Source organism: Schistocerca serialis, chromosome 1 (genome assembly GCF_023864345.2).
Source record: "Schistocerca serialis cubense isolate TAMUIC-IGC-003099 chromosome 1, iqSchSeri2.2, whole genome shotgun sequence".
Lineage (NCBI taxonomy): Eukaryota > Metazoa > Arthropoda > Insecta > Orthoptera > Acrididae > Schistocerca > Schistocerca serialis.
In genome coordinates, this window is record NC_064638.1 from 1,051,794,122 (window position 1) to 1,051,821,650 (window position 27,529).

Genomic DNA, 27,529 nt, shown 5'->3' on the forward strand with positions numbered 1-27,529 from the left:
TCCACAAGAAAGCATAAACAGATGCCCTCTTACTAATTACTAGCTGTTACCCATGGTTGAGCACATTGGTAGTTTTGTTATGACGAGTGATGGTGAGCAAGTAGTAAGCTACAGCATATGTGATAACATCAGCTGCCCTCACGTGTCTGCCTGTTTGGATGACTTATGATGTGCTCTCTGCTCTCCCCCCTCCTAAGCTGTCCCAACACACGACACTTCAGCATCACAGCCGAACAGTGCATACCACTCAGCATGGACAGGAGCACGAATCTATGCATCTGTGCTAGTGAAGTAGCTTACATTATACAATGAGTACATAACATAACAAATAGCTTGGAAGTGTGAATTAAACACAATGAGGACTATATACCCATTGTATTCATTACTTTCATCATATCATGTAGTACATATCAACTAATACAAGCATTTTCACAAATATGATAAATTTCAAAAGCCAAAGAACAAATAGCTTTTACAAAGAGCAAATATTTTTCCCTAACTCACCCAATATTCTTCAAATCAACATGTATCTTGTCCTACACACTTTCTAAAGTAGCCTGTGTTCTTCCTTAGGGTTCAAGTCATCTCCTTACTAACTTTCATTAAAATAAGAGATTTTTACACTTATTTCACCTGTATCATCATCATTATCATCATCATCACCACCACCTTGAACAGTTTCCAACCCCAGGGTGGGTCTGGAACACACGCCTCTCCCTCTAGTCCTCTTCTCCCACCATATTTCTGTGTTCACTCTTGTCCAGTCCTCACCTCTTTCTTCAACACACTCCTCCACACTTTCCAGCTGTCTATCCCTCGGTCTTCCTCTTGGTCATTTCTTTCTCATCTTCATTTTGTGTATCTTCTTGAGTATACTCTTGTATCCCATTCTCTTTATATGGTTACCAAATAACATCACTGACTCAACTGTTAATACAACTGTGAAGTAATGTCATTATGAAATAAACTTTCATAATTCAACAACTTCACAAATAAATGCTCCAGCAAAAGTGTAATGCCTATTACAGCTCCACCAACATCGTAGGCGCAAACATAAACAGCAGTATGACAGCAAGTGAGTCATCAATTCTTTCCTTCTTTCTTTCTTTCTTTCTCCGGCCCTTGTCCTGCTCCAATGCAGGGTTGGTTCTGTTATGACGGATTTGGCAGTGTTTTCAGATGGTGGCCAGATGCCCTTCCTGCCGCCACCCCGAAGCCCCCGGGACAGAAGTAGTGAACCCCAGCTGTCTGCATCTAGTGTAAGTCACGAAATAGTGAGAACGTTTTTCAAATGTCTGAGAGTCATGTAACTGAGGCAGAATTTGGGGACCAACCCGGTATTCACCAAGTGGGATGTGGAAAACTGCCTAAAAACCACATCCAGGCTGACTGGCATACCGGCCCTTGTCGTTAATCCACCTGGCAGATTTGATCCAGGGCCGGTGCGCCTACCCGAGTCCAGGAAGCAGCGCATTAGCGCTCTCGACTACCCTGGCGGGTCAAGTGAGACATGAATGTCATATGGATATCAAAAACCACCTGATATAAGCTGAAGATGGCTATCATGCAGAAATAGACCAATAGTAATAAACAATATAACCGAACACAGCAGTGTCTTAGTCTTATAGCATAATATATAATGTCCTTATGTGACATAAACGATGCAGTGGGCCCAGATGAGTTCAAATTTTATTATTTTGTAACCATTTACTGCCAATTGTAGATAATAATAAGAACTAAGAATACACAATAAGTCACGAACAGAAGTCAAAGAATGGGCTCCTTATTCTTTAGCTTGTTCTGTCTGTACAAGTCACTGCCAGGGCTTGTCGAGCAAATCAGCCATATTTACGGTTTAAAAGGAAAATATAAGTGACTTTGTGAAAACAAAGTTATTCAACTGATTTTTTTATCAACCAGGCAGTAAAAAAGACTTTTAGTGGATAAGATGCAGCAAGGTGAAGTGAAAAAGTACACTGGTTGCCACATCCAGGTTACACGGAAACAACACACGATTCATTTTGGTGAACCACAATTAATTTACAGAGACTAGAAGTCTGCGCAATGAAGAAGTACAACATCGATCTTAACTATTTCCAGAAAAAATCAGCACCTATAATTATACCAGAAAAGACAATCCATAAAACTTTTAGCATTGTGTAAAAATCTTTGTAGAAAATTTTTCTTTGTTCTTTCAGTTTCTGTAAGGGATGCCTAAACACTTAACTGATTGGTAAATAGTGCAGTATTAACACTTTAACCAATACAGTTAGTAGTACACAAGTACTAAATTAAATTATCATGCCTGATGCGACAATTTCATTACATGAACAGCAAAACTGTAGCAAGTGATAAGCTTTTTTTTTTCTTTTCATCATTTTGTGAGGGTTGTAAGCAAGAAAAAGTTTCATAAAGGTTTGAAATTATGTGTACAGTTTGTTATAAGTCACTAACTGCTCTCATTCTCAAATACCGGACGAATAAAATCTGGATATTTGCACATTGTGGCCTATACTCGTTTTTCACCTCCTCTCCTACCACTCTAATAGGTAGGTATTTCTTACCTCCACAGCAATTCTTTCCAGACAGTAAGTGATACTTGTGCCAAGTTTGGTAGGAATCAGTCCAGTGGTTTTGGAGGAGATGTGGAACAGACGTACAGACATACACACATACATACATACATACATACATACACAGAAACATACATTTTTATAATCTGTGTGGATATTTTTCTTTTCTGTGGTCTGATTTTGATGAAAAAAAGCCTATATGACGCTCCAAGCAATTTGAAGTTATCTGTGCAAATACTATGAAAATGCGTATAGTGGTTTTGGAGATTAGCATGTTCTAACAGACTGACACAATGACTTTAAATGAAACAACAAGTTTACTGTTACCAGTCACCGTTTTATTTTTTCCACGACGCGTTTCGAATGTTTAAACCTCCATCATCGGGTGGATTTACATTTGTTAGTATTACATATGTGTGTGTGTTCTGTTACGATTTTGGAGGAACTTGTGGCACTGCCTAGTGGAGAAACAAGACACTATTTCAGAATATGGTTTTGCATTACTTTTGACAAAAAATTAAACTGATATCTAATGGTAAACTTTAATAAGTAAACTAGAGTACGTCCAGTGGTCACAGGTTCCTTTTGCTGTGACCACTGAAATATGGAAAGCTTAAGAAAACTTGTCCATCGTAAGTCATCTCACCACCTCCAGTGCCGAGAGCAATTGTGGAAAACTCATGATATTGCACATTCTACAATGCCTTTTTCTGCTTCTGTTGACATAATATAAGGTTTCTGTGAATACACAATTTTATTTACGGAATTTGGCACTGAGTAGCTCCTTAACCTGCTTTCATGCGTCTACTTCAAACACAAAATTTCCGTACTATACGGCATGGGATAGCACATAAACATGGATCATTTAGACATCCAAAGTGTGTAATATCGTACTTATTCATGCCAATTTAGGAATTCTCATGTAAATTTTTGCCGTAAAATTAACATGGTAAGTTGTAATCTATTTGTATTATCACAGTGGATATTTTAATAGCATCTTTCAATTAGTTTATTAAACACAATAGAGAAATTAATGAACAACAATATATTCTCTAACATTATCTAAAACTGTCTGACAATGTCAAGCACAAGGTAAGGCATGCAAAACCAGCATGTTGTACACAATGATAATGTTCCAGGGTGTATACACGGACAAGGAAAAAAAATTCCCAGATTTCTCCTAGGTGAAAACATACTTTTTCCCTGTTAACTGACAGTATATTTTCTCTCGAAACTGTATAACTTATCATACGTTTGAATGGTTATGGTCTTATACACGGGTGTAGAATTTCCCGATGTTTTAGTAAACAAAACTCAGGGAAAGAGACACGTTTTGGAAAGATCTTTGATGTACAGCAACATGTATGCTGCACATTTTCGTATTACGAAAGTATAAATTCAAATTCCACCAAACATCACATTTTACTTTCCGAAGCATTGAAATCAAGATTGTGATGTGCTTTTATAAGCCAGTCATAGTTCATGCCACGTGATCTCACCAGCTGATGACAGCATATATTCAGAGCTTAGGACATGTGATGTAGTCAGCCAATAGCAACATCACTGTTAAGTAGCACGAACACATGAACAGGAAATGTTAATGGTTTAAATTAATTTACATAGAGTTGCTACAAGAAAAGCAAAGCTTTCACATATAATATTGGTTTCTAAGGTTAATATGCTGCAAGAGAAGCTAAGCTTTCACATATAATGTTGGTCTTTTATGCGCATATTACACTTTAAGATATATCACACAAATGTGCCAGTGAAATTTCAATAACGACATAAATGTCTTATCTTCTGGGCTTGAAATTCATGTAAATGGCTAGTCATCAAAGAGTTGATTTATAAATAAGAGTCAAATGCTCTCTGATTTACAAAAGTCATCATACATTCTTGTTCATAGTTCAACCTGCGTAAAAGGAACTTTACTTTGAGAGTAACGCTCTTCAAACCATCATCCACGATATTTTCCCACGACCTGTTAGAAATAGGTTCGTTGCAGCATTTGCCAGAGTGCGCCAGGTAACAGGTGCCACCGCGCTTGCACAGCTATGATGACGTAGGAGGCCCATATGTTCGTACGTGTTAAAACATTAAAAGATCTTACATTATGTCATAAAAGAAACAAGATATCAGAGGATATACCAAGAGCATCGGAATTTCGTGACCCATACTGAAATGTGCACATTTAAAGGGCATATTTAAAGCGCACATTCGTATGTCAAGATTCCAAGTGCAGTAGGCCTCGAACTGATATTAAGCTTTCCAGTGAGGTTTTCGGGATGTACATTTTCTTGGAGTACCAGTACTGTATTATGTTTGGTTCTTTATTAAGGCATATATATACATGCTAGGAGATGAAAACGTGCACTTGAAATGCAGCAAACAGTTGAAACTAGCCAATAGCGTGGAATTAAACACTTCGTTTCAAATATATTGACTGCCTCAGCTGAAAAGATTAATAAAAGAAAATTTCTTTCAAATAGACAAAAATTACTTCACTGTTCTGCAAAATTAATGCTTGACTGTCAGAAATATGGAAATAAAATAAAACCTGAAACTAATAGCATATTTTAGCCTTCTGTAATTATGTGAATGTATTTTAATTCATTTGATAGCTCCTGGCCACAGAAAACCGTTTTGTTTTCATTTGACGTGAGAGCCGTAAACAAAGAGGGAACAGCGAAACCACTAAATGTAAACACGGGTCATGTGGAGACTACCCACTTCCCTACTGTAAGTCAGACTGCTTTGCGCATCAGCCCCAGATCTACGATATTTCCGAACCGGGGCAATACTAGATAGTGACCCCCCCCCACCATGCACGCATTCACAAATCAACTTATGATTAATTAAGAATTCAACTTAGAATGTGTTCAAAAATCGACAGGGATGCATTTCAAAGACATATGAATAATCGACAGACCAACGTGCGATGGATGCTAGGCGCTTTGCAAAACATTTTTTCCAGTAGCATCTAGCTGCTTGCTGCAACTGCTTTCACAGCCAACAGCCACAATTCTGAATCCAGAAGCGGGAAGAGATACTACTCAACTGCGCATGCACATGATCCCAGTCTTAACTCTTGAAACGAATCTCATGTAAACAGTTGTGAGGTCACGCACATCGGAGGCAATTTGTTGTTACGAAGCATTCTCTTTGCAATTTAAGTTTTATTTTTGTTTTTCCTCTCGTTCATGTTTTATTGCTGCATTATTATTCTGCAGTAGTGGGATACAGTAACACCCTTTGTTAGAGTATTGGTTTTTAACAGTCAAAACTACAAAAGTTTAACTGAAAACAAAAACAATGAAAAATTCCCGGAATTCTAAAAAATACCTGGGTTTTTCCCAGTTTTCCCCCACACAAAAAAATTCCCGAGTTTTTCCCGGATCTCTCAGTTGTCCCAGGCCGTATACATCCTGTGTTCCAGTGCGTCTGCTTGTGTCAATAATAATGGAAAATGAGAAATGCTGTATAAATTGTCGCGCACCATTTCCTCTGATGTACCTACACTGCACGGAACTTTGTTGTGTAAGGCAACTGCAACCGCAGCCAGTGAAACTTGTCAAAACTGGTTGAGAAAAAGGCCGTATTGTGATTGTGTGTGTGTGTGTGTGTGTGTGTGTGTGTGTGTGTGTGTGTGTGTGTGTGAGAGAGAGAGAGAGAGAGAGAGAGAGAGAGAGAAATATTGCCGTATTTGTTTATAAAAGTTCTTTGCATGGAAATCACCTACAACAAGAAAGAAATTTATGCTAACAATGCAGGAATATCAACGTGCCGATGTGCTCTGCACCGCAACACCTGGTTGGATTGCAGCTAGGGTTGCCATACGTCACGGATTTCATGGACAGTCCGTGATTTTATGCTCAAAGACAGGTGTCCCGGACAAAGAGGAAAATTTCCACGAAAAAAATTGGTTTGGAAGTAATATAAAAATTTTTACCCAAGTTTTGCCACTGGCCACCGATCAAGCGTTTCATAACTCCAGCAAACTTGACGATAGCCGTTGAAACCTGTGCTGATGTTCTGTGTCACTTCACTTCAGAATCGCTCGGCTATTTTCAGAACAGACTGTGGAAGCAGTGCAATAATCAATTCTTTGCAATTGTTTCAGTTTTCCGCTGTTGGTTTACAACGTCTCTGCTGTCGGTATCTCATATTTTTTGGTCATGTAAAGTTAACATTCAGCAGCGCGAAGTGTACTTCTGGTGTTGTTATTGCACAGAATTTGAAATTTAAAATGTTGAAAAGAAAAGTACATTTTCGAGAAGAATATATTAATGCGTGTCCAAGTATTAAACGTGGAAGAAATGATCATGAGGCTATTTGCAAAGTGTGTGGGTAAGTACAATGCATTGTAGGTACGTAAAAGTAAACAATGCCTATCTTTTGTAGAAAGCATACAAATGAGTATTATAATTGATCAGATTACTCAAGTGTACGTATTTAAAAACCAAGTCTCCCGCAATTTTATTTTCTGTCAATGGTTTTCAGTTATTGAAAAAAATATTTTCACCGTACCATCAAATTTAGTTTTCTGGGTGACCATAGAATGAAAGAGATGTCAAAAACATGCGTTTTGAGGCTTAAACATTAAGTAGTTGTGACACTTAGAAACATAGCGCAATAGATTGTGCCGTTTATGCAATATGGTACGTAAACTAAAATGTTAATTCACATGCTTTTGGTTAAATGGCAACTAATTCTAAATTATTTCATTACAGTTGCTAGATTTCAATCGCCAATGGAGGGAAACGAGCTCTCAATGACCATATAACAAGCAAGAAACACCCAAGAGTTGTGAATTCTGCTTCAACTTCCAAACAGTTGACCAGTTTTCTTAGTGCTAATCAGACAGAATCTAAAAAGGTTGCTGCAGCAGAAGCAACATTTGCGTTTCATGCTGTGAAACACCACCATTCATACAATTCTTCATCTCGTACATCAAAAATCATTAGTGAAATTTTTAGTGATTCAAAGGTAGCAGTTCAGATTTCAAGTGCAAAAACTAAAACTGAAGCAATTGTTAACAATGTTATAGCACCTTTCATAAAAGACAATGTTAAAAATAGTCTATCAAAAGTTAACTATGTTGCGATCAGTACAGATGCTAGTAGTCGCAAGCATGTAAAAATGTTTCCTGTTCTGGTCCAATAGTTTGACATTACACAAGGTGTTCAAAGTAATTTATTGCATTTGAATGAGTGTGACAATGAAACCTCCAGTACAGTGTCTGAGTGTGTGTATAAAATAATTTTAGAATTCAACCTTAGTGACAAAGTTTGTGGTTTTGGGGGATAATACAAACACTAACTTTGGAGGCGTTGAAAGAAAAGGGGAAAACAATGTATTCAAGAAACTTGAAAACAAACTAAACAGGTCCATAGTAGGGGTAGGTTGCCCAGTTCATGTACTGCATAATGCTATTCAAAGTGGAACCAAAGTACTTTCACATGATGTGCAAAGTATAATTATTAAGGTCTATAACCAATTTTCAATTTATACTGTTCGGGTAGCAGCATTAAGGGACTTTGTGATTTTCTCCATATGACTCACAAGGATTTACTTAGGCATGTGAAAACTAGGTGGATGGGCTTATTCCCTACAGTTGAAAGATTCATATACATGTTTCAAGCTCTTAAATCATACTTCCTGTCTCTCGATAAGTGTCCAAGCCTTCTCAAGTCTTTTTTTTTTTTTTCTTATGCTTGTGGAGAGATGTATTTACACTTTCTGCTTGCTCAGATGAGTCCATTTCAAGAGGCTATCGCCAACATTGAGAAAGAGGACATCTCTGTGAATGAGGTTAGGTTGGAACTTAAAAACTTCATGCATGTTTTAGAGGAAAGAAAGAAACGTAAATTCATGACTATGGAAGTAAAAGAGTTAATGTCAGATCTCTCCCAGTACCAGCAGTCAAAATTTCAAGGCGATGTCATGGCATTTTATCAGACAGTTACAGATTATCTGATGACATGGAGCAATCCTTTACCCGAACTTGAACATTTTGACTGGATACTGTTGAAGGCTTTACCTGATTGGGAAAAAGTTGAATGTACACTGAAGCGGATGCACGAAAACACAACTTGCAAAGTGGATGAGAGTTTGCTATTTGACCAGATAGTGAAACTGAAATGTTTTCTTACACAGGAAGGTAACCAGAATTTGGAGATGATGCCTCATAAAAAGTGGGTTAAATTTTTTGAGGATTCTGTTTCTGTTGTTGTTGTGGTCTTCAGTCCTGAGACTGGTTTGATGCAGCTCTCCATGCTACTCTATCCTGTGCAAGCTTTTTCATCTCCCAGTACCTACTGCAACCTACATCCTTCTGAATCTGCTTAGTGTATTCATCTCTTGGTCTCCCTCTACGATTTTTACCCTCCACGCTGCCCTCCAATACTAAATTGGTGATCCCTTGATGCCTCAGAACATGTCCTACCAACCGATCCCTTCTTCTGGTCAAGTTGCGCCACAAACTTCTCTTCTCCCCAATCCTATCCAATACTTCCTCATTAGTTATGTGATCTACCCATCTAATCTTCAGCATTCTTCTGTAGCACCACATTTCGAAAGCTTCTATTCTCTTCTTGTCCAAACTATTTATCGTCCATGTTTCACTTCCATACATGGCTACACTCCATACAAATACTTTCAGAAATGACTTCCTGACACTTAAATCTATACTCGATGTTAACAAATTTCTCTTCTTCAGAAACGCTTTCCTTGCCATTGCCAGTCTACATTTTATATCCTCTCTACTTCGACCATCATCAGTTATTTTGCTCCCCAAATAGCAAAACTCCTTTACTACTTTAAGTGTCTCATTTCCTAATCTAATTCCCTCAGCATCACCCGACTTAATTAGACTTCATTCCATTATCCTTGATTTGCTTTTGTTGATGTTCATCTTATATCCTCCTTTCAAGACACTGTCCATTCCATTCAACTGCTCTTCCAAGTCCTTTGCTGTCTCTGACAGAATTACAATGTCATCGGCGAACCTCAAAGTTTTTATTTCTTCTCCATGAATTTTAATACCTACTCCGAATTTTTCTTTTGTTTCCTTTACTGCTTGCTCAATATACAGATTGAACAACATCGGGGAGAGGCTACAACCCTGTCTTACTCCCTTCCCAACCACTGCTTCCCTTTCATGTCCCTCGACTCTTATAACTGCCATCTGGTTTCTGTACAAATTGTAAACAGCCTTTCGCTCCCTGTATTTTACCCCTGCCACCTTTAGAATTTGAAAGAGAGTATTCCAGTCAACATTGTCAAAAGCTTTCTCTAATTCTACAAATGCTAGAAATGTAGGTTTGCCTTTCCTTAATCTTTCTTCTAAGATAAGTCGTAACGTCAATATTGCCTCACGTGTTTCAGTGTTTCTAAAGAGCAGTATTCAGAACTGCTTGCTATTGTGCAGTACTATTTCTCCATTCCAGGGCATAATGCCAATTGGGAGAGAGTGTTTTCCCTAGTGAACGCACAATGGTCAGAAGAAAGAAACAGGCTACCTTTAACATAGTCAATGCAATGCTCCAAATCCAATATAACATGAAAAACAGATTTTCATAGACTGGTTCAGAATTGGAGCGAGTTTCTTTCTTCTGTCCACGGCTCAGAGAAATAAAGTGAAAGATATATATCAATTGTAGCAGCATGATTGTGTACATGTTAATAATTTGTGTTCAATGACTCAATTAAAAAGTTATTTAATGTCAATTGCAATTAACTTTCTTCATCATTGACCACTCCTTTATAGACACCATTAATGCTTGGATTAATTTTCCTTGTTAATTACAACTTCTTTGCTGACAGAATTACTGTTTGAATTATGGTAATTATTAAGATTTGGCTGACGTGCAGAAAGGTGAAAGAACATTGTGTGATTCCAGGTTTCAACCACATCTTCATAATCACCACTGTAAAGTAATGATGAAGATTCTACTGAAATGCAAACCAATGGTCGTTTGCACAACATATCGGTCTGTGTTTCAGCCACATCTTTATAATCCCCGAATTTTGTCCTTGATTTTCGTCCTTGGATTATGGCAACCCTAAGGGCAGCGAGCATCCAACTGCCTGGTAGCTGGCGGGTGGTGACCACCATAAGGCAAGAATACTCTGATCTCGACGCAGCCATGGGCTCTTTCACGTAGGGTTTTACTATTACTGGTGCATTAGAAAGTGCAGCAAATTATATTTAAGGTTCCATCAGATTGATAAGTCTATCAGACAACTGAAATGCGGTAAAAAATATAAATGAATGAGTGGTCTCAAACTTGCAACTTTATGTCTACATTGTGTAATACTTCCATATTCTGTGGTGTTGCCAGATCATACAGATAGCTAGACTTATAATTCTGAGGGGCAGCCAGTTTTATTGCCACCTTAAGTGGGCAACTCAGACTTAGTCTCTGCAGCTGCCTGCTGATGGCCAGGTTCTATGTCTAAGATAGTCTACGAGCCACCATCCCACATTTGTTTGTCCATTTAATAGACAGTAGAGAAAACAGAGGTTAGCAGAGTGCAGGAAAACTAATACTGGACATTCAAAGTATGAAAAAGTCACCTGAACTGCAGTACACACAGGGTAAAAATTGATGGCAGGATACATTTACAAAGAAAACCTCAAGACGTGATTCAGTCTGCTTACAACAGAGAATCATTTAGGCAGATGATGGTGATATTCTCAAGTGTGATATTTTTACATGAAATGAAATGGTGCTCCTAAGACGTTTCCCATTATATATCACTGGCAAACTATTTCAGAACCTAGTGTTGTGTCTATCCTTTAGTATGCATAAAGTATCACACACAGACATTGTTCCTTCAGCATATATAGCTGCTTAGTTCTCTCAGGAAATTCTGAGAAAGCCTTAGTGGTTGCTCAAGTGCCCATCCCACTCCCGAATTCAGAGTTTATTTATTTAATTTATTTATTTATTTATTTTGTGTTCCACAGATCCAGGTGCCAAGTAAATTGCAAGGATATGGAGTGTGTCAAATTGTACATATTTCAGATATAACTTACATAAATATATTAAAGATGCAATGTAAAAAGGTGACAAATAAGGAACATATATCCAGTTATCAGAGTATTGAGCAAGGATCTGTAACATACACTGGAAGCAAAAGTAAGTTAAATAGTACAACAATAACATACATTAATAAGGAAAGCAAATTATTATATGATAGTGAAATTAAAAGCATTTATAAAGCAATTGTAAATTTAGTGGTGATGTTCATTTTCTCTCATAAATTCATTGGCTGTATAAAAAGATCTCTCTATTAGGTACTCTTTCAGGTTTTATTTGAATTTTGGTAATTATTTATGCAGACGTTTGATATGTGGTGAGAGTGCATTAAACAGCTTGATGCTGGAGTAATAAACTCCTTTCTGCACCAGATTTAGACTTCTCGATTCAACTATGAGATTAAGAACAACATCAGGCCCTGTCACATTAATCTCAGCATATGCTCTCACTATAAAAGTGCCACCTGAAGTCAAAGACAAGTTTTATGAAGATCTGCAGAAATGCTTAGAGAATATTCATGGATCAGATAAACTCGTGTTACTGGGAAACTTAAATTCCAGAATGGAGAATACATGGAACAACTGGCCTAACTGCATTGACCCACATGGCACTGAAAATATGAACAAGAATGATCAGCGACTGGTCGAACTTTGCATCTCTCTTTCTCTCTGCACCATTAACACTTACTTCCGGAACAGAGCCATGCACATAGTAATATGGAAACGACCACGTTCAGGCCATTGACATCAGCTCGATTTCATCAAAAACAGAAGATGTGACCTACATCATGTCCTTAACTCCTGTACATATCACAGTGCTGACTGAGATGCTCATCACTCTTTAGTTATGACCAAATCACATTTCAAAGCAAAAAAGATTCACTCCGTTGAAAGCATCTGTTGAAGAGTGAAGATCAATACCAAAGCCATCCAAGATGATGTGATATACAAAAAGTTCACACAACATATTGAGATGAAACTGAATCCTGAGCAACTGATAGCTGCACACAGTGCCTAAAATATGAGGCATCTTGCTAAAGAAAATATTATGCAAACTGCTATTAGAATATTTGGGAAGCAGGATAGGACTCGAACCAACTGGTCTGCTGAATGTGAAAGTGAGTTGCACCCATATATAGAAAAGAAACATAATCCTCATGTACAGGTTATGAATAATCCTAAATACCAATGAGTGACAGCCGGCTGCGGTGGTCTCGCGGTTCTAGGCATGCAGTCCGGAACCGTGCGACTGCTACGGTCGCAGGTTCGAATCCTGCCTCGGGCATGGATGTGTGTGATGTCCTTAGGTTGGTTAGGTTTAAGTAGTTCTAAGTTCTAGGGGACTGATGACCACAGCAGTTGAGTCCCATAGTGTTCAGAGCCATTTGAACCAATGAGTGACAGCCGATTACAAGGTCTGCAAAGTAGATCTGCAACAAGTTTCTCACCATTGTGCAAATAGATACTGGACCAGCCTTTGCAAATCTATTCAGATCTGCCGAGTCAAAGGAGGTTACCATAGCATGTATCAAGGCATCAAAATGGCCATTGGACCAACAAGCAGGAAGTAAGTTGCAATAAAAGATGTTAATAGTGATCCAATCAACGATAACAACCAGCAGCTAGACACATGGGCGCAGCACAATGCTAACCTATACTGAGAAGAGGTCAACATTTCTTCAGAAGCTTTGCGTACTTTACCACTTACCCTGTTTTGTCTGAGCTTGTTGATCCTCCTACTCTCAATGAATTAAAACTCGCACTCAAAAGCCTAAAGCCAGGCCAGCATAAAGGCTGTGATAACTTCCGGCTGAAATCATCAAACCTGACTGAGTTTCACCAATAGTGTACCAAATCCAACAGCAGTGCTGGGAAGAAGTCACAGTACCACAAAGACATGCATGATGCAAATATAGTAGCAACCTATAAGGGAAAAGGTGACAGAGATTGTTGTAACAACTATAGACGAACATCTCCCTTGAGCATTGCTGGAAAAGTGTATGCGAGGATAATCCTATAAAGATTTGAAACTTTGGTTGCTCGAATCTACCCTGAGTAACAGTGCGGATTTCGAGCTGGCAGATCCACAAGTGACATGCTATTCACCTTGCGGCAGCTAAAATAAAAGTGCCATTATATGTGGCTTTTGTCGATCTCAACAAATCCTTTGACGCCGTCAGTAGGAAGGGACTCTACAGCATATTGGAAAAAATTGGATGTCCACCAACTTTGTTGCCCTTAATTAGATCTTTACATGTCAACATGCATGACTCCACAATCTTCAATGGTAGTACATCTAAACCTTTTAATATGAACTGTGACATAAGACAAGGCTATGTTTTGGTGCCTACACTTCCTGGAATTTTCTCCTCAGCTCTGCTCCAAGTGGCTTTTGAGAATTGCAGTGTTGGAGTACACCTGCATACTAGGAAAGATGGAAGGCTTTTCAGTGTCAGTCCTCTGAAGAATGAACGTCTATATGCAGATGATGATGCAATTGTTGTGAACTCTGCAGAAGAGCTGTAAGAGCTAGTATCAAGACTTAGTCATGCATACCACCGACTCTCAATGAGCGTAAATGGCAGTAAGACCATAATTACGGTTCAGAGTGCTAATACACAGCTGGATATCACATTAGATGGAACTACTCTGCAAGCAGAATCAAACATGTCTGTTGACAAGAAGACTGATACTCGCATTGGAAGAGCTGTGACAAAATTTGGCAAGCTCTCTACACTTATTTGGGTAAACTAAAAATTCTCTTTAATCACCAAAATTCTTGTATATCAAACTTGCGTCCTCAGCATCCTTTTGTATGAATCGGAAACATGGACTACTTACGCCAACAAGAATGTCACCTTAATCAGGGTGTAAATGCAGACAAGGAAAAAAAATTCCTGGATTTTTCCCGGATTTCCCGATTAAAACTACGCTTTCTCCCAGGTGAAAATGCACCTTTCCCGTGTTAAGTGACAGTATGCTTTTCCTCAGAACTGTAAAACTTGTCAATCCTTGGAATGGTTTTGGTTTTATACATCAGCATAGAATTTCCTTGCACTTTAGAAAATGAAACACAGGGGGGAAAATACGTTTTGGAAAGATCTTTGATGTGCAGCAACATGTACACTGAATATTTTCATATTACGGAAATATAAATTCAAATTCCACTATACACCACTCGTTACTTTTCGAAACATTGAAATCGAGATTGGTATGTGCTTTTGTAAGCCAGTTATAGCTCATGTCATGTGATCTCGCCAGCCGATGACAGCGGATATTCAGAGCACAGGACACATGATGTAGTCATCACTATTAAGTAGCGCAAACACACAAACAGGAAAAGTTAATGGTTTAAATTAATATACATAGTATTACTACAAGAAAAGAAATGCTTTCGCATATAATATCAGTCTCAAATATTACTGCAAGAGAAGCTATGCTTTCACGTATAATGTTGATCTTCTTCACACGTGTTACACTTTATAAGATAAATCACACAAATGTGCCAGTAAAATTTTAATAACGTCATCCTCAAAGAGTTGATTTTTAAATGAGAGTCAAACATCTGTGAGCAAAGGAATTCATCGTACATTCTCGCACATAGATCATCTTGCGTAAAAGGAAATTTACTTTGAGCACGACGCTTTTCGAACAACTGTACAAGTTTACTGTACTGTACTGTAGGGGCCTGGCCAAAAATTTTCTGTCAAAATTTCATTTTCTTGGAGACACCAAAAAGATATTACATAATCTTTCTTACTGTTATTCCCGTTAGTCATTTATTTCCACCCTGGTAGTCTGAACTGAATCTATGGATTTCACTAGTAATTATAACAATGTTGATCATTCGCAAACCCAGTCAAACACATAAACAAACAGAGATTGGCATTCACACGTTTAGCTTTATTCCACTCAGCTCTTGTAGGCCCCATCCCCTCTTGTCTACAGGAAAGTTTATTTCTAGATGTGACAGGGATTCCCCTGGCGGAGAGATCACATACACAATGCACGTATTCAAAAATCAACCTATGATTCAGTCATAAGTCAACTTAGAGTGTGTTCAAAAATCCAACAGGGACTTGTTTCAAAATCATATGAATAATCGATACACCATTGTGCGCTGGATTCTAGGTGCTTTGTGAAACAATGTTTTTTTCCTCAAGAATATGAATTTCACGACCCCGTCCCCTCCTGAAATTTCCGCCCAGGGCAGATACCCCAGTCTGCCCCCCAACCCTAGATCCAGGCCCGTTGCACATGCATGAATCTGACAGCTTGGACATGCCAGTAAAATTTTTCCAGGTAGCATCTGGCTGCTTGCTGCTACTGCTCATACAGCTAACAACCACATTTCTGTAGCCAGAAGCGGGAGAAGGTACTACTCCTACATGACTCAACTGTGCATGCGCATGAGCCCGCTCACAATTGCTCAAACGAATCTAATGTAAACAGTTGTGACATCACACTCATCGGAGGAAATTTGTTGTTACAAAACATTGCATAGTATTCCTAAAGCCGTAGACACATTTTGCTATTGGGAGGTGCTTGTATGAGCACTGTGTTTTGTTGTTGTATAAGGCGCATTTCCTTTGCAACTTAAGTTTTATTTTCATTTTTTTTTCTCTCGTTCATGTTTTATTGCTGCAGTATTACTCTGCAGTAGTGGGATACAGTAATATCCTTTGTTAGAGTATTGATTCTTAACAGTCAAAATTACAAAAATTTAACTGAAAACTAAAACAATGAAAAATTCCCGGAATTCTAAAAAATTCCTGAGTTTTTCTCTGTTTTCTCCTGGATGAAAAAATTCTGGGTTTTTCTCAGATCTCTTGGTTGTCCCGGATTGTATACACCCTGTTAATGCTTTCTACATGCATTGCCTGAGATCCATCCTCAGAATAAAATGGAAGGCATGAGTGGCCAATGAAGAGCAGTACTATCTAAAACTAACTGCAACAGCATTTCAGTTATCTTGAAGCAGAGACAAGTCCACTAGCTGGGACTTGTCTACCATATTTATCCCAAAAGATTACCACATGAGGTGATGCTTGGAGAGATTTCTACAGCCAAGAGACCCGAAGGATGTTCTATATTGAGGTTCGAGGACTCCTGTAAACAAAATATGGAGAGCTTTGGCATCAACACCATCAGGTCGAAGGCATGGGCTAGCATGAGACCGGAGTGGCGTAACAACATATCATCTGGAATATTGAAGCATGATGAAAGCTTGATAGATTGATTAAGTCAGAAAAAGTTTTGCAATGCTACCACTGCTCCTGCCTCACCAGCTAGATATACTTGGGACAAATGTGGCAAGAGACGCCATGCTGACATTGGCTTGATAAGAAAAAAAGTAAATCATAGCCACACAGGCACCGTAACAACCACCTACCAAGAAGTTGCGGCCAATGTATAATTCAATGTGTAGATTATTTTTGGTTCTTGTGTTGCAGTCATAACAGTCATTGTTGTCTTTGTATAGAGGAAAGTTTTTTGCAGACAATGGTCAACAAGGAAAAACCTTACTGTGAGGGGGTGGTAAGGATCCCTATCTTTCAAAACAAGTTCCTGCAAGAGTGTCTATGACTGACACCATTCATTATTCTGATTACTTTTTTTTGTGTAACTTGAACCCAACCCTAGGCCCCAGATTTGGCATTTTATCACTTCCATTAGTCCCACACTTTTAGAAACTTGTGGCTGGAAAACAATTTGAGTCCACTGAAGACGTTACAAGAGCTGTAGCAGGTATTATGCAGACCTCTGAGAATCCACATCTGCACAACAATAAGTGGTCTAAGTAGAATTCTTTTTTTCTTCTTCTTCCACAGAATTAAGCATCCCATACTTAGATGAAAATTTTTCACTTTGCTCTCAAGAAATGTAAAAGAATTAATTTTGCAACATTTTTTCACACTATGTCAGCTGATGGACATTCCAAATGATCACTGGTAATCATCATCATGATCACCATCATCAACAAGAACAAAAACAAAAACAGCACCCATCAATAATTTGAATTCTTATACAAATTGTAAGTTGATGTTTAGCTTTAACTGTTATCAACCAAAAAGCTTACATTAACATTTTGTGCAATTCTGCAGCCGTTTTACCATCCTCAGAACAAAATCTATAAATACACACTGCTTAATGATGTTAGGTATCACAGAAAGACAATGCTCAGGAAACCCAATGTTAGAAATATGATCATAAACCCAAATACTCAGACCTTCGCTGCCTACTATGTGATTCAGGAAGAAGGGTGGCATCTAGTGATGTTTCGACATGATCACCACCACTGGTGTAAAAAACACAAAAGATCTATGTCTCAAAGACTGTTGTCAAATATAATTCCTATCACTGGTTATGTGCGTACACTGACCTTTTGTTTTAGGTAATTCCCTTCATAAATATTTTGAAACCTTGCTTTACTTAAGATTCCATGGTCCTGCATTTATTGTGTGCTCAACATGTTAAATACCCTTTTATAACTAATTCCTCTTCTTGAGCTAAAAGAAGTCATTGGAGACACTTGTACCAGCTTCCTCAGCAATGAAAGCTTACTCATGGCATGTTAAACATTAAATCTAGCACAAAACAGCAGTACTGAATGCTGACAGCTGCCACACATAATCTGATCTACCCTCCACCACTGCTAATAGAACATTATCCTTGTTTCAAGGCAAACCCAGAAACCTAACAATCTCACATGCAAACATAAAATATAGAGTATTCCAACAAGGGCATCATTTTCCTGACGATTCTGCTTTTTCCACAAATATCAGTTCTATGATGCACTATTGTTTCTTTCAACTGCTGCAACACTCCAGCTGATCTTACACCTGCCCAACAGATGAGCTGTAGGTGCTTGGGGTGCCTGTGATCCATGGGTGCAGACCTGAAACAGCCTGATCTACTCCATCAACCTGACACAATGTAAAGTAAAACCTGAATGTGTATTTTTCTCAATGCTAACAAAATGTATCATTTATGTTACATATTTATGCTGCTTTTGCAAAGAAACAAAGAAAATTCCCCTGCTATCACCAATCTGCCAATACTGTTATATATTTGTGACCATATTAGAAAAGGATAGATTGCTACTCGCCATAAAGTGGAGATGTTGAGTCACAACAGGCACAACAAAAAGACCCTTAAACATGTAAGCTTTTGGCCAGAAGGCCTGCTTCTGAAACACACACACACACACAATCTACATCTACATCTACATTTATACTCCGCAAGCCACCCAACGGTGTATGGTGGAGGGCACTTTACGTGCCACTGTCATTACCTACCTTTCCTGTTCCAGTCACGTATGGTTCACAGAAAGAACGACTGTCTGAAAACCTCCGTGCGTGCTCGAATCTCTCTAATTTTACATTCGTGATCTCCTCGGGAGGTATAAGTAGGGGGAAGCAATATATTCGATACCTCATCCAGAAACGCACCGTCTCGAAACCTGGCGAGCAAGCTACACCGCGATGCAGAGCGCCTCTCTTGCAGAGTCTGCCACTTGAGTTTGCTAAACATCTCCATAACGCTATCACGGTTACCAAATAACCCTGTGACAAAACGCGCCGCTCTTCTTTGGATCTTCTCTATCTCCTCTGTCAACCCGCCGATCTGGTACGGATCCCACACTGATGAGCAATACTCAAGTATAGGTCAAACGAGTGTTTTGTAACCCACCTCTTTGTTGATGGACTACATTTTCTAAGGACTCGCCCAATGAATCTCAACCTGGTACCCGCCTTATCAACAATTAATTTTATATGATCATTCCACTTCAAATCGTTCCGCACTCATACTCCCAGATATTTTACAGAAGTAACTGCTACCAGTGTTTGTTCCGCTATCATATAATCATACAGTAAAGGATTCTTCTATCTATGTATTCGCAATACATTACATTTGCCTATGTTAAGGGTCAGTTGCCTGTCCCTGCACCAAGTGCCTATCCGCTGCAGATCTTCCTGCATTTTGCTACAATTTTCTAATGCTGCAACTTCTCTGTATACTACAGCATCATCCGCAAAAAGCCGCATGGAACTTCTTACACTATCTAATAGATCATTTATGTTGTTGTTGTTGTGGTCTTCAGTCCTGAGACTGGTTTGATGCAGCTCTCCATGCTACTCTATCCTGTGCAAGCTTTTTCATCTCCCAGTACCTACTGCAACCTACATCCTTTGAATCTGCTTAGTGTATTCATCTCTTGGTCTCCCTCTACGATTTTTACCCTCCACGCTGCCCTCCAATACTAAATTGGTGATCCCTTGATGCCTCAGAACATGTCCTACCAACCGATCCCTTCTTCTGGTCAAGTTGTGCCACAAACTTCTCTTCTCCCCAATCCTATTCAATACTTCCTCATTAGTTATGTGATCTACCCATCTAATCTTCATCATTCTTCTGTAGCACCACGTTTCGAAAGCTTCTATTCTCTTCTTGTCCAAACTATTTATCGTCCATGTTTCACTTCCATACATGGCTACACTCCATATGAATACTTTCAGAAATGACTTCCTGACACTTAAATCAATACTGGATGTTAACAAATTTCTCTTCTTCAGAAACGCTTTCCTTGCCATTGCCAGCCTACATTTTATATCCTCTCTACTTCGACCATCATCAGTTATTTTGCTCCCCAAATAGCAAAACTCCTTTACTACTTTAAGTGTCTCATTTCCTAATCTAATTCCCTCAGCATCACCTGACTTAATTAGGCTACATTCCATTATCCTTGTTTTGCTTTTGTTGATGTTCATCTTATATCCTCCTTTCAAGACACTGTCCATTCCATTCAACTGCTCTTCCAAGTCCTTTGCTGTCTCTGACAGAATTACAATGTCATCGGCGAACCTCAAAGTTTTTATTTCTTCTCCATGAATTTTAATACCTACTCTGAATTTTTCTTTTCTTTCCTTTACTGCTTGCTCAATATACAGATTGAACAACATCGGGGAGAGGCTACAACCCTGTCTTACTCCCTTCCCAACCACTGCTTCCCTTTCATGTCCCTCGACTCTTATAACTGCCATCTGGTTTCTGTACAAATTGTAAATAGCCTTTCGCTCCCTGTATTTTACCCCTGCCACCTTTAGAATTTGAAAGAGAGTATTCCAGTCAACATTGTCAAAAGCTTTCTCTAAGTCTACAAATGCTGGAAACGTAGGTTTGCCTTTCCTTAATCTTTCTTCTAAGATAAGTCGTAAGGTCAGTATTGCCTCAAGTGTTCCAGTGTTTCTACGGAATCCAAACTGATCTTCCCCGAGGTTGGCCTCTACCAGTTTTTCCATTCGTCTGTAAAGAATTCGTGTTAGTATTTTGCAGCTGTGACTTATTAAGCTGATAGTTCGGTAATTTTCGCATCTGTCAACACCTGCTTTCTTTGGGATTGGAATTATTATATTCTTCTTGAAGTCTGAGGGTATTTCGCCTGTTTCATACATCTTGCTCACCAGTTTTGTCAGGACTGGCTCTCCCACGGCCGTCAGTAGTTCCAATGGAATATTGTCTACTCCGGGGGCCTTGTTTCGACTCAGGTCTTTCAGTGCTCTGTCAAACTCTTCACGCAGTATTATATCTCCCATTTCATCTTCATCTACATCCTCTTCCATTTCCATAATATTGTCCTCAAGTACGTCGCCCTTGTATAGACCCTCTATATACTCCTTCCACCTTTCTGCTTTCCCTTCTTTGCTTAGAACTGGGTTTCCATCTGAGCTCTTGATATTCATACAAGTCGTTCTCTTATCTCCAAAGGTCTCTTTAATTTTCCTGTAGGCGGTATCTATCTTACCCCTAGTGAGATAGGCCTCTACATCCTTACATTTGTCCTCTAGCCATCCCTGCTTAGCCATTTTGCACTTCCTGTCGATCTCATTTTTGAGACGTTTGTATTCCTTTTTGCCTGTTTCACTTACTGCATTTTTATATTTTCTCCTTTCATCAATTAAATTCAATATTTCTTCTGTTACCCAAGGATTTCTACTAGCCCTCGTCTTTTTACCTACTTGATCCTCTGCTGCCTTCACTACTTCATCCCTCAAAGCTACCCATTCTTCTTCTACTGTATTTATTTCCCCCATTCCTGTCAATTGCTCCCTTATGCTCTCCCTGAATCTCTGTACAACCTCCGGTTCTTTTAGTTTACCCAGGTCCCATCTCCTTAAATTCCCACCTTTTTGCAGTTTCTTCAGTTTTAATCTACAGGTCATAACCAATAGATTGTGGTCAGAGTCCACATCTGCCCCTGGAAATGTCTTACAATTTAAAACCTGGTTCCTAAATCTCTGTCTTACCATTATATAATCTATCTGATACCTTTTAGTATCTCCAGGGTTCTTCCATGTATACAACCTTCTTTCATGATTCTTAAACCAAGTGTTAGTTATGATTATGTTGTGCTCTGTGCAAAATTCTACCAGGCGGCTTCCTCTTTCATTTCTGTCCCCCAATCCATATTCACCTACTATGTTTCCTTCTCTCCCTTTTCCTACACTCGAATTCCAGTCACCCATGACTATTAAATTTTCATCTCCCTTCACAATCTGAATAATTTCTTTTATTTCATCATACATTTCTTCAATTTCTTCGTCATCTGCAGAGCTAGTTGGCTTATAAACTTGTACTACTGTAGTAGGTGTGGGCTTCGTATCTATCTTGGCCACAATAATGCGTTCACTATGCTGTTTGTAGTAGCTTACCCGCATTCCTATTTTCCTATGCATTATTAAACCTACTCCTGCATTACCCCTATTTGATTTTGTGTTTATAACCCTGTAGTCACCTGACCATAAGTCTTGTTCCTCCTGCCACCGAACTTCACTAATTCCCACTATATCTAACTTCAACCTATCCATTTCCGTTTTTAAATTTTCTAACCTACCTGCCCGATTAAGGGATCTGACATTCCACGCTCCGATCCGTAGAACGCCAGTTTTCTTTCTCCTGATAACGACATCCTCTTGAGTAGTCCCCGCCCGGAGATCCGAATGGGGGACTATTTTACCTCCGGAATATTTTACCCAAGAGGACGCCATCATCATGTAATCATACAGTAAAGCTGCATGCCCTCGGGAAAAATTACGGCTGTAGTTTCCCCTTGCTTTCAGCCGTTCGCAGTACCAGCACAGCAAGGCCGTTTTGGTTATTGTTACAAGGCCAGATCAGTCAATCATCCAGACTGTTGCCCTTGCAACTACTGAAAAGGCTGCTGCCCCTCTTCAGGAACCACACGTTTGTCTGGCCTCTCAACAGATACCCCTCCGTTGTGGTTGCACCTACGGTACGGCTATCTGTATCGCTGAGGCACGCAAGCCTCCCCACCAACGGCAAGGTCCATGGTTCATGGGGAGGGAGATCATTTATATATATTGTAAAAAGCAATGTTCCCACAACACTCCCCTGTGGCACGCCAGAGGTTACTTTAATGTCTGTAGACGTCTCTCCATTGATAACAACATGCTGTGTTCTGTTTGCTAAAAACTCTTCAATCCAGCCACACGTGGAGATGTTGAGCTGCAGACAGGCACAACAAAAAGACCACCTATTCTTTCCTAATACTGTCATTATTCAAACCCAGATTTTCTATTGTTTGTTACATAATTGTGATATTCATTTAAAAGTCTATAAAACACTGAGTTAAAAATGTATATGACTGCAGGCCCTTCAGTATCTCATTGAATCTAAAAATCATTCTATCGTCTTTGGTAACCAACACAGCAGTTGTCTCCAAACATGGACTAGGGGGCATGTCCACTTGAGAGAACTCAGGACAGTAAATCTCTTAAGTCACTCCAGTACTGTGTCCACTTGAGAGTTATTCTTGGCCACTAGGAGCAACTCTCAGGAGGCATGTGGTGGTTGCCCAGTCTCAGTAGAGAGGTTGTGCAAATGACTGGTCCTGAAAGCACTTACGATCAGTGTGAACTCCTTATGGTGCATAACATTGTTGGAGTTGAGGTACACATGTTCCATGATTCAACAACTTGCGCCTCCATAATATAGCCAGTACCACACAAGAGTTTCATAAAACTGGAGTGGACTTAACTTGTCTGCTCCCAAGGGCATGAGGGTAAGGTACTTTAAAAAGTTCTGTCTCTGTGCTAACCTTGCTTTTAGATTCTTTGGGAAAATGTGGCAGACGGTTTACAGTGTGAGGAGCAAAGTGGTTAGAAAGAAAGAAAGAAAAGAAAAACCAGTTTTGCTGTCTGATGGCTTGTGTATATTTTTCTTAGGTCTTCCAGGCTTATCTGCTTGGAGAGGGCCATCTGTATTGTATCAGATGTGTTTTCACAAGTGCAATTGCAGGTGGAAGTGCAAGTGCAGGCACAGGTGAAGGGGCAAGTGGAAGTTTTAACACTCCTATCACTTGCTCCTGTGTGTGTGGACATGTCTTAGGCACTGTTTTCTTCACTGCAGTTGCAAATCATTTTGAAAAGGTAGGACGCTATTTTTCTTGTATATGTTTTTTTGTTCAGTCAGGTATTACACGTATGGCCACATGTTCTAGCACATAAAGCCTGCTTTAATGGATTCTAAAATAAAGATGTATTGAAAGTTATCAAAATGTTGCTATCTCTTGCAGTTTCTCCCATCACCATTTTTTATAAACTTACATATATCAATTATACCATGGGATTCCTATTTCATTCTTCAATTCACTGCTCTTGAAATTCATTAAGTAACTGCATGACATAAACCCTTTTGATAAAATTAAGGGTGTTGTACAGCTCTGTTACCACAGGGCAGTCTTTAAGCTATTTGACAATCTGCAGTAGGGTGGTATGGTAGTTTCCACTAACGAAGTTGCATTTAAAAGGCATTTCACAAATTCCAAGATCCTTATTTTCCACACACTTTCCATATCCAGCAAGGTCACAACTACTGTAGTTTACTGTCTTATCTTTTTATAACTAAAAACACATTTTGACAATTGATATGTGTTCTGTTACAACTGTGTTGACTCATTTGTGTTTGTGTGTGTTCAGGACAGCTGAACTTACAAATTCTCTTGCCAATTTGGATGTTCATTCTACCCAGTACCCTATCTGTAATAATGGAAGTATTTTTAGTATAAATGGTGGACATAAAAGGAAATAGTGAACTCAACTCCCACACAAAGCTAGGGGAGCTTCAGCCTACTACAACAGATACTGGCATTCTTAAGCAGGCCTAAAAAAAAATTGATGAAAGCAGGTTCTTGTTAACAACTTTCTAAATAATACTATGCATGATACAACAACAAATAAATATTTGACATACCAGACAGGGCCATGGCCACAATTGTATATTTGGAATCATTATTCCTAGAGGCGCCACGATTCAACATCTCAACTGCAAGTCTCAGCCTGAGGTTGAATACAGCAATGGCAGCTGCACGGGAGTATGATCCTTCCACCTCTAGGCCATCAAGAAAGTCCGACAAAGATTGGGAATCAATTTTCCAACCACAAAGCTGCAATGCTTTATCCCTCTCTTCACTTCTGCAATAAAGAAAAGATAATCATGGTTTAAATGCATTATATATCATTCCCAATTCTTTCAAACAATGAAATATCCAGAATAGAATGTAACAATATAATGAAAAGGATAGTTGCTACTCACCATATAGCAGAGATGTTGAGTCACAGAAAGGGAACAGTGTGTTGTGTTTGAGAGAGAGAGAGTTTTGTTGTTGTTGTCTATTCTTGACAAATGTTTCATTGTCCAAATGATAACTTTCCAACAGTCTTTTTGTTGTGCCTTTCTGTGACTCAGTATCTCTGATATATGGTGAGTAGCAACTACCTTTTCATTATATTATTCTCAATACTTCTGTAGCTCACATGAAAGATCATTATCATTATTATTATTGTTGTTGTTGTTGTTAATTAAGCAGAAATCAAAAACAGCTGCATCAGTGTGATAACAATAATACATTTCCTTGATTAAAATGATACCACAGAACAAACAGCAAACCAACACTTTAAAAATTTACTCTTAGCAATAACACAAATGATCCCTTAAGTTATTTATTTCGAACACACACTATCACATTACCAGAACAGAAGCATTCACACATAATACTTTCCTATCATCTGTAAGGCTAACTGTAGTTTAAACTACGAATTCCCAACTCAAATTTTATATACAAACTGTTGTAAAGTAACTGTTTCAGCCCATTAGCTGTTCTGCGTTGGTAAAGGATATTTGAAGTAATTATGAACACAAATGCTGTGTTCTGTCAGAATTGTTATTATTGTGAAGTAACTGTTTCAGCCCATTAGCTGTTCTGAATTGGTAAAGGATATCTGAAGTACTTCTGAACACAAATGCTGTGTTCTATCAGAATCTCAAGCACTTTATATATTTTTTAACATGCACACACACACACACACACACACACACACACACACACACACACACACAGTTCAGTGTTGTGATGCAATAGACAGCATCTGTAGCTAACTCAACCCCTCTTTGAATCTGCTTACTTGGTCTCACTCTGCAAAATTTCCCCCCTGAACTTCCCTCCATTACTAAATTAACTAATCTCCAATACCTCAGAGTGTGTACTACTGAATTATCCATTAATTTAGCCAAATTACAGCATAAAGCTCTTTTCTCTCCAATTCAAATCAGCAGCTCTTCATTACTTATCCTATACATCCACCTCATTTCCAGCATTCTTCTGTGACATCACGTTTCAAAAGCTTCTATACCTTCTTCTCTGTACTGTTTATCATTCATGTATCATTTTCATATAATACTACAATGTAATATTCACTTCTTAATAATTTAAAAGGCCCAATATACAGATTTAAAAATCCAGTATATTCACTTTTTTAAATATTCATGCAACAATGACATTCTAAATAATTCCACATTGTATCATTTTATGTTCATCACAATTTGTCTACTGAAATTAAAAAATAAATAAATACTAACAGAAAAGAGCATCAATGCTTTTTTGTGAAACAGACTTTAAGAGAGACTAGACATAAGAGCTGAGATAAAAGACTAGGACATAAATGTGAAATGTTCTCATTTGAAGAACTACGCTAAGATATGTAATGTAAAAGCCTTATATTCTGAATACAGGATACACAATTGTTGTTTTACATTGCCCTCAAATGTGATAAAATGTAACAGAATTGCAAAGCATTATTACCTTAGCAATTATAAACTTACAAAACTTCAATAAAGAATATTTCACAACTCACTTATATATTTTAGCAGCAACGTGTGCTCCTGTACTTCCAAGATCTGCCCAAGGCATTGTGACCATCTCTGACTTCATCCCTGGTATCATATTTACTTGCACAGGTTCCAACCTGAGAATGTTCCTAAGGCAGAAAAAAAATCTTACAATATTTTTAACTCTGATAAACAATATTTGTTCACTATCTGAAACTACATATAAGAAGACTAAAAAGCAATTAGATAACTACATTTATTTAGCCATATGTTATGAAAAGCAGATAAAATATGAATAAAAAATGTCTATTAACATTTCTTGTTACACTGTATAAGGATGCACTTGTGTGTAAACATTCCATTGTTGTGATGTGTAAAAATACGCAGGGTGTTCAAAATTTATCTTTACAACTTTGATGACACATGTTTCACAGAAATTGCGATTGATAGAGATTGTGGTCTGTGGCATAATGTCCACACAAACATAAACTTTTAGTTGCCAATTAACAGAGTTCAGTGCGTGCGGCATCTGTAGCACACACAGAATATCTGAGCAATATATCTGTTCCTACCATGTCCAGTCTAGCAAGTCCTCACTAACAAGTGCAATTGCTGCTCTGATACGAGCTCATAGTTCCTGAAGATCCCGCACCAGGGTCTGAAAGACAGCATCCTTCACAAGGGCCAAAGAAAAAATTCTAATGGTATTCTGTCTGTAGACCTTGGG

General features: G+C 38.6%; 1 protein-coding gene across 2 annotated transcripts in view; it reads right to left on the reverse strand.

Moving 5' to 3' along the window:
• The window catches only part of LOC126415193 (GATOR complex protein MIOS), a 212,146-nt gene that overhangs the window by 82,868 nt on the left and 101,749 nt on the right, over positions 1–27,529 (reverse strand). For both annotated transcript variants that reach the window (XM_050083411.1, XM_050083412.1), the window contains 2 exons: positions 26,829–26,951; positions 24,889–25,109 (listed from right to left, as the gene is read on the reverse strand). In XM_050083411.1, coding sequence (XP_049939368.1) covers positions 24,889–25,109; positions 26,829–26,951 — 344 coding nt within the window. The remainder of the gene's footprint in view (positions 1–24,888; positions 25,110–26,828; positions 26,952–27,529) is intronic.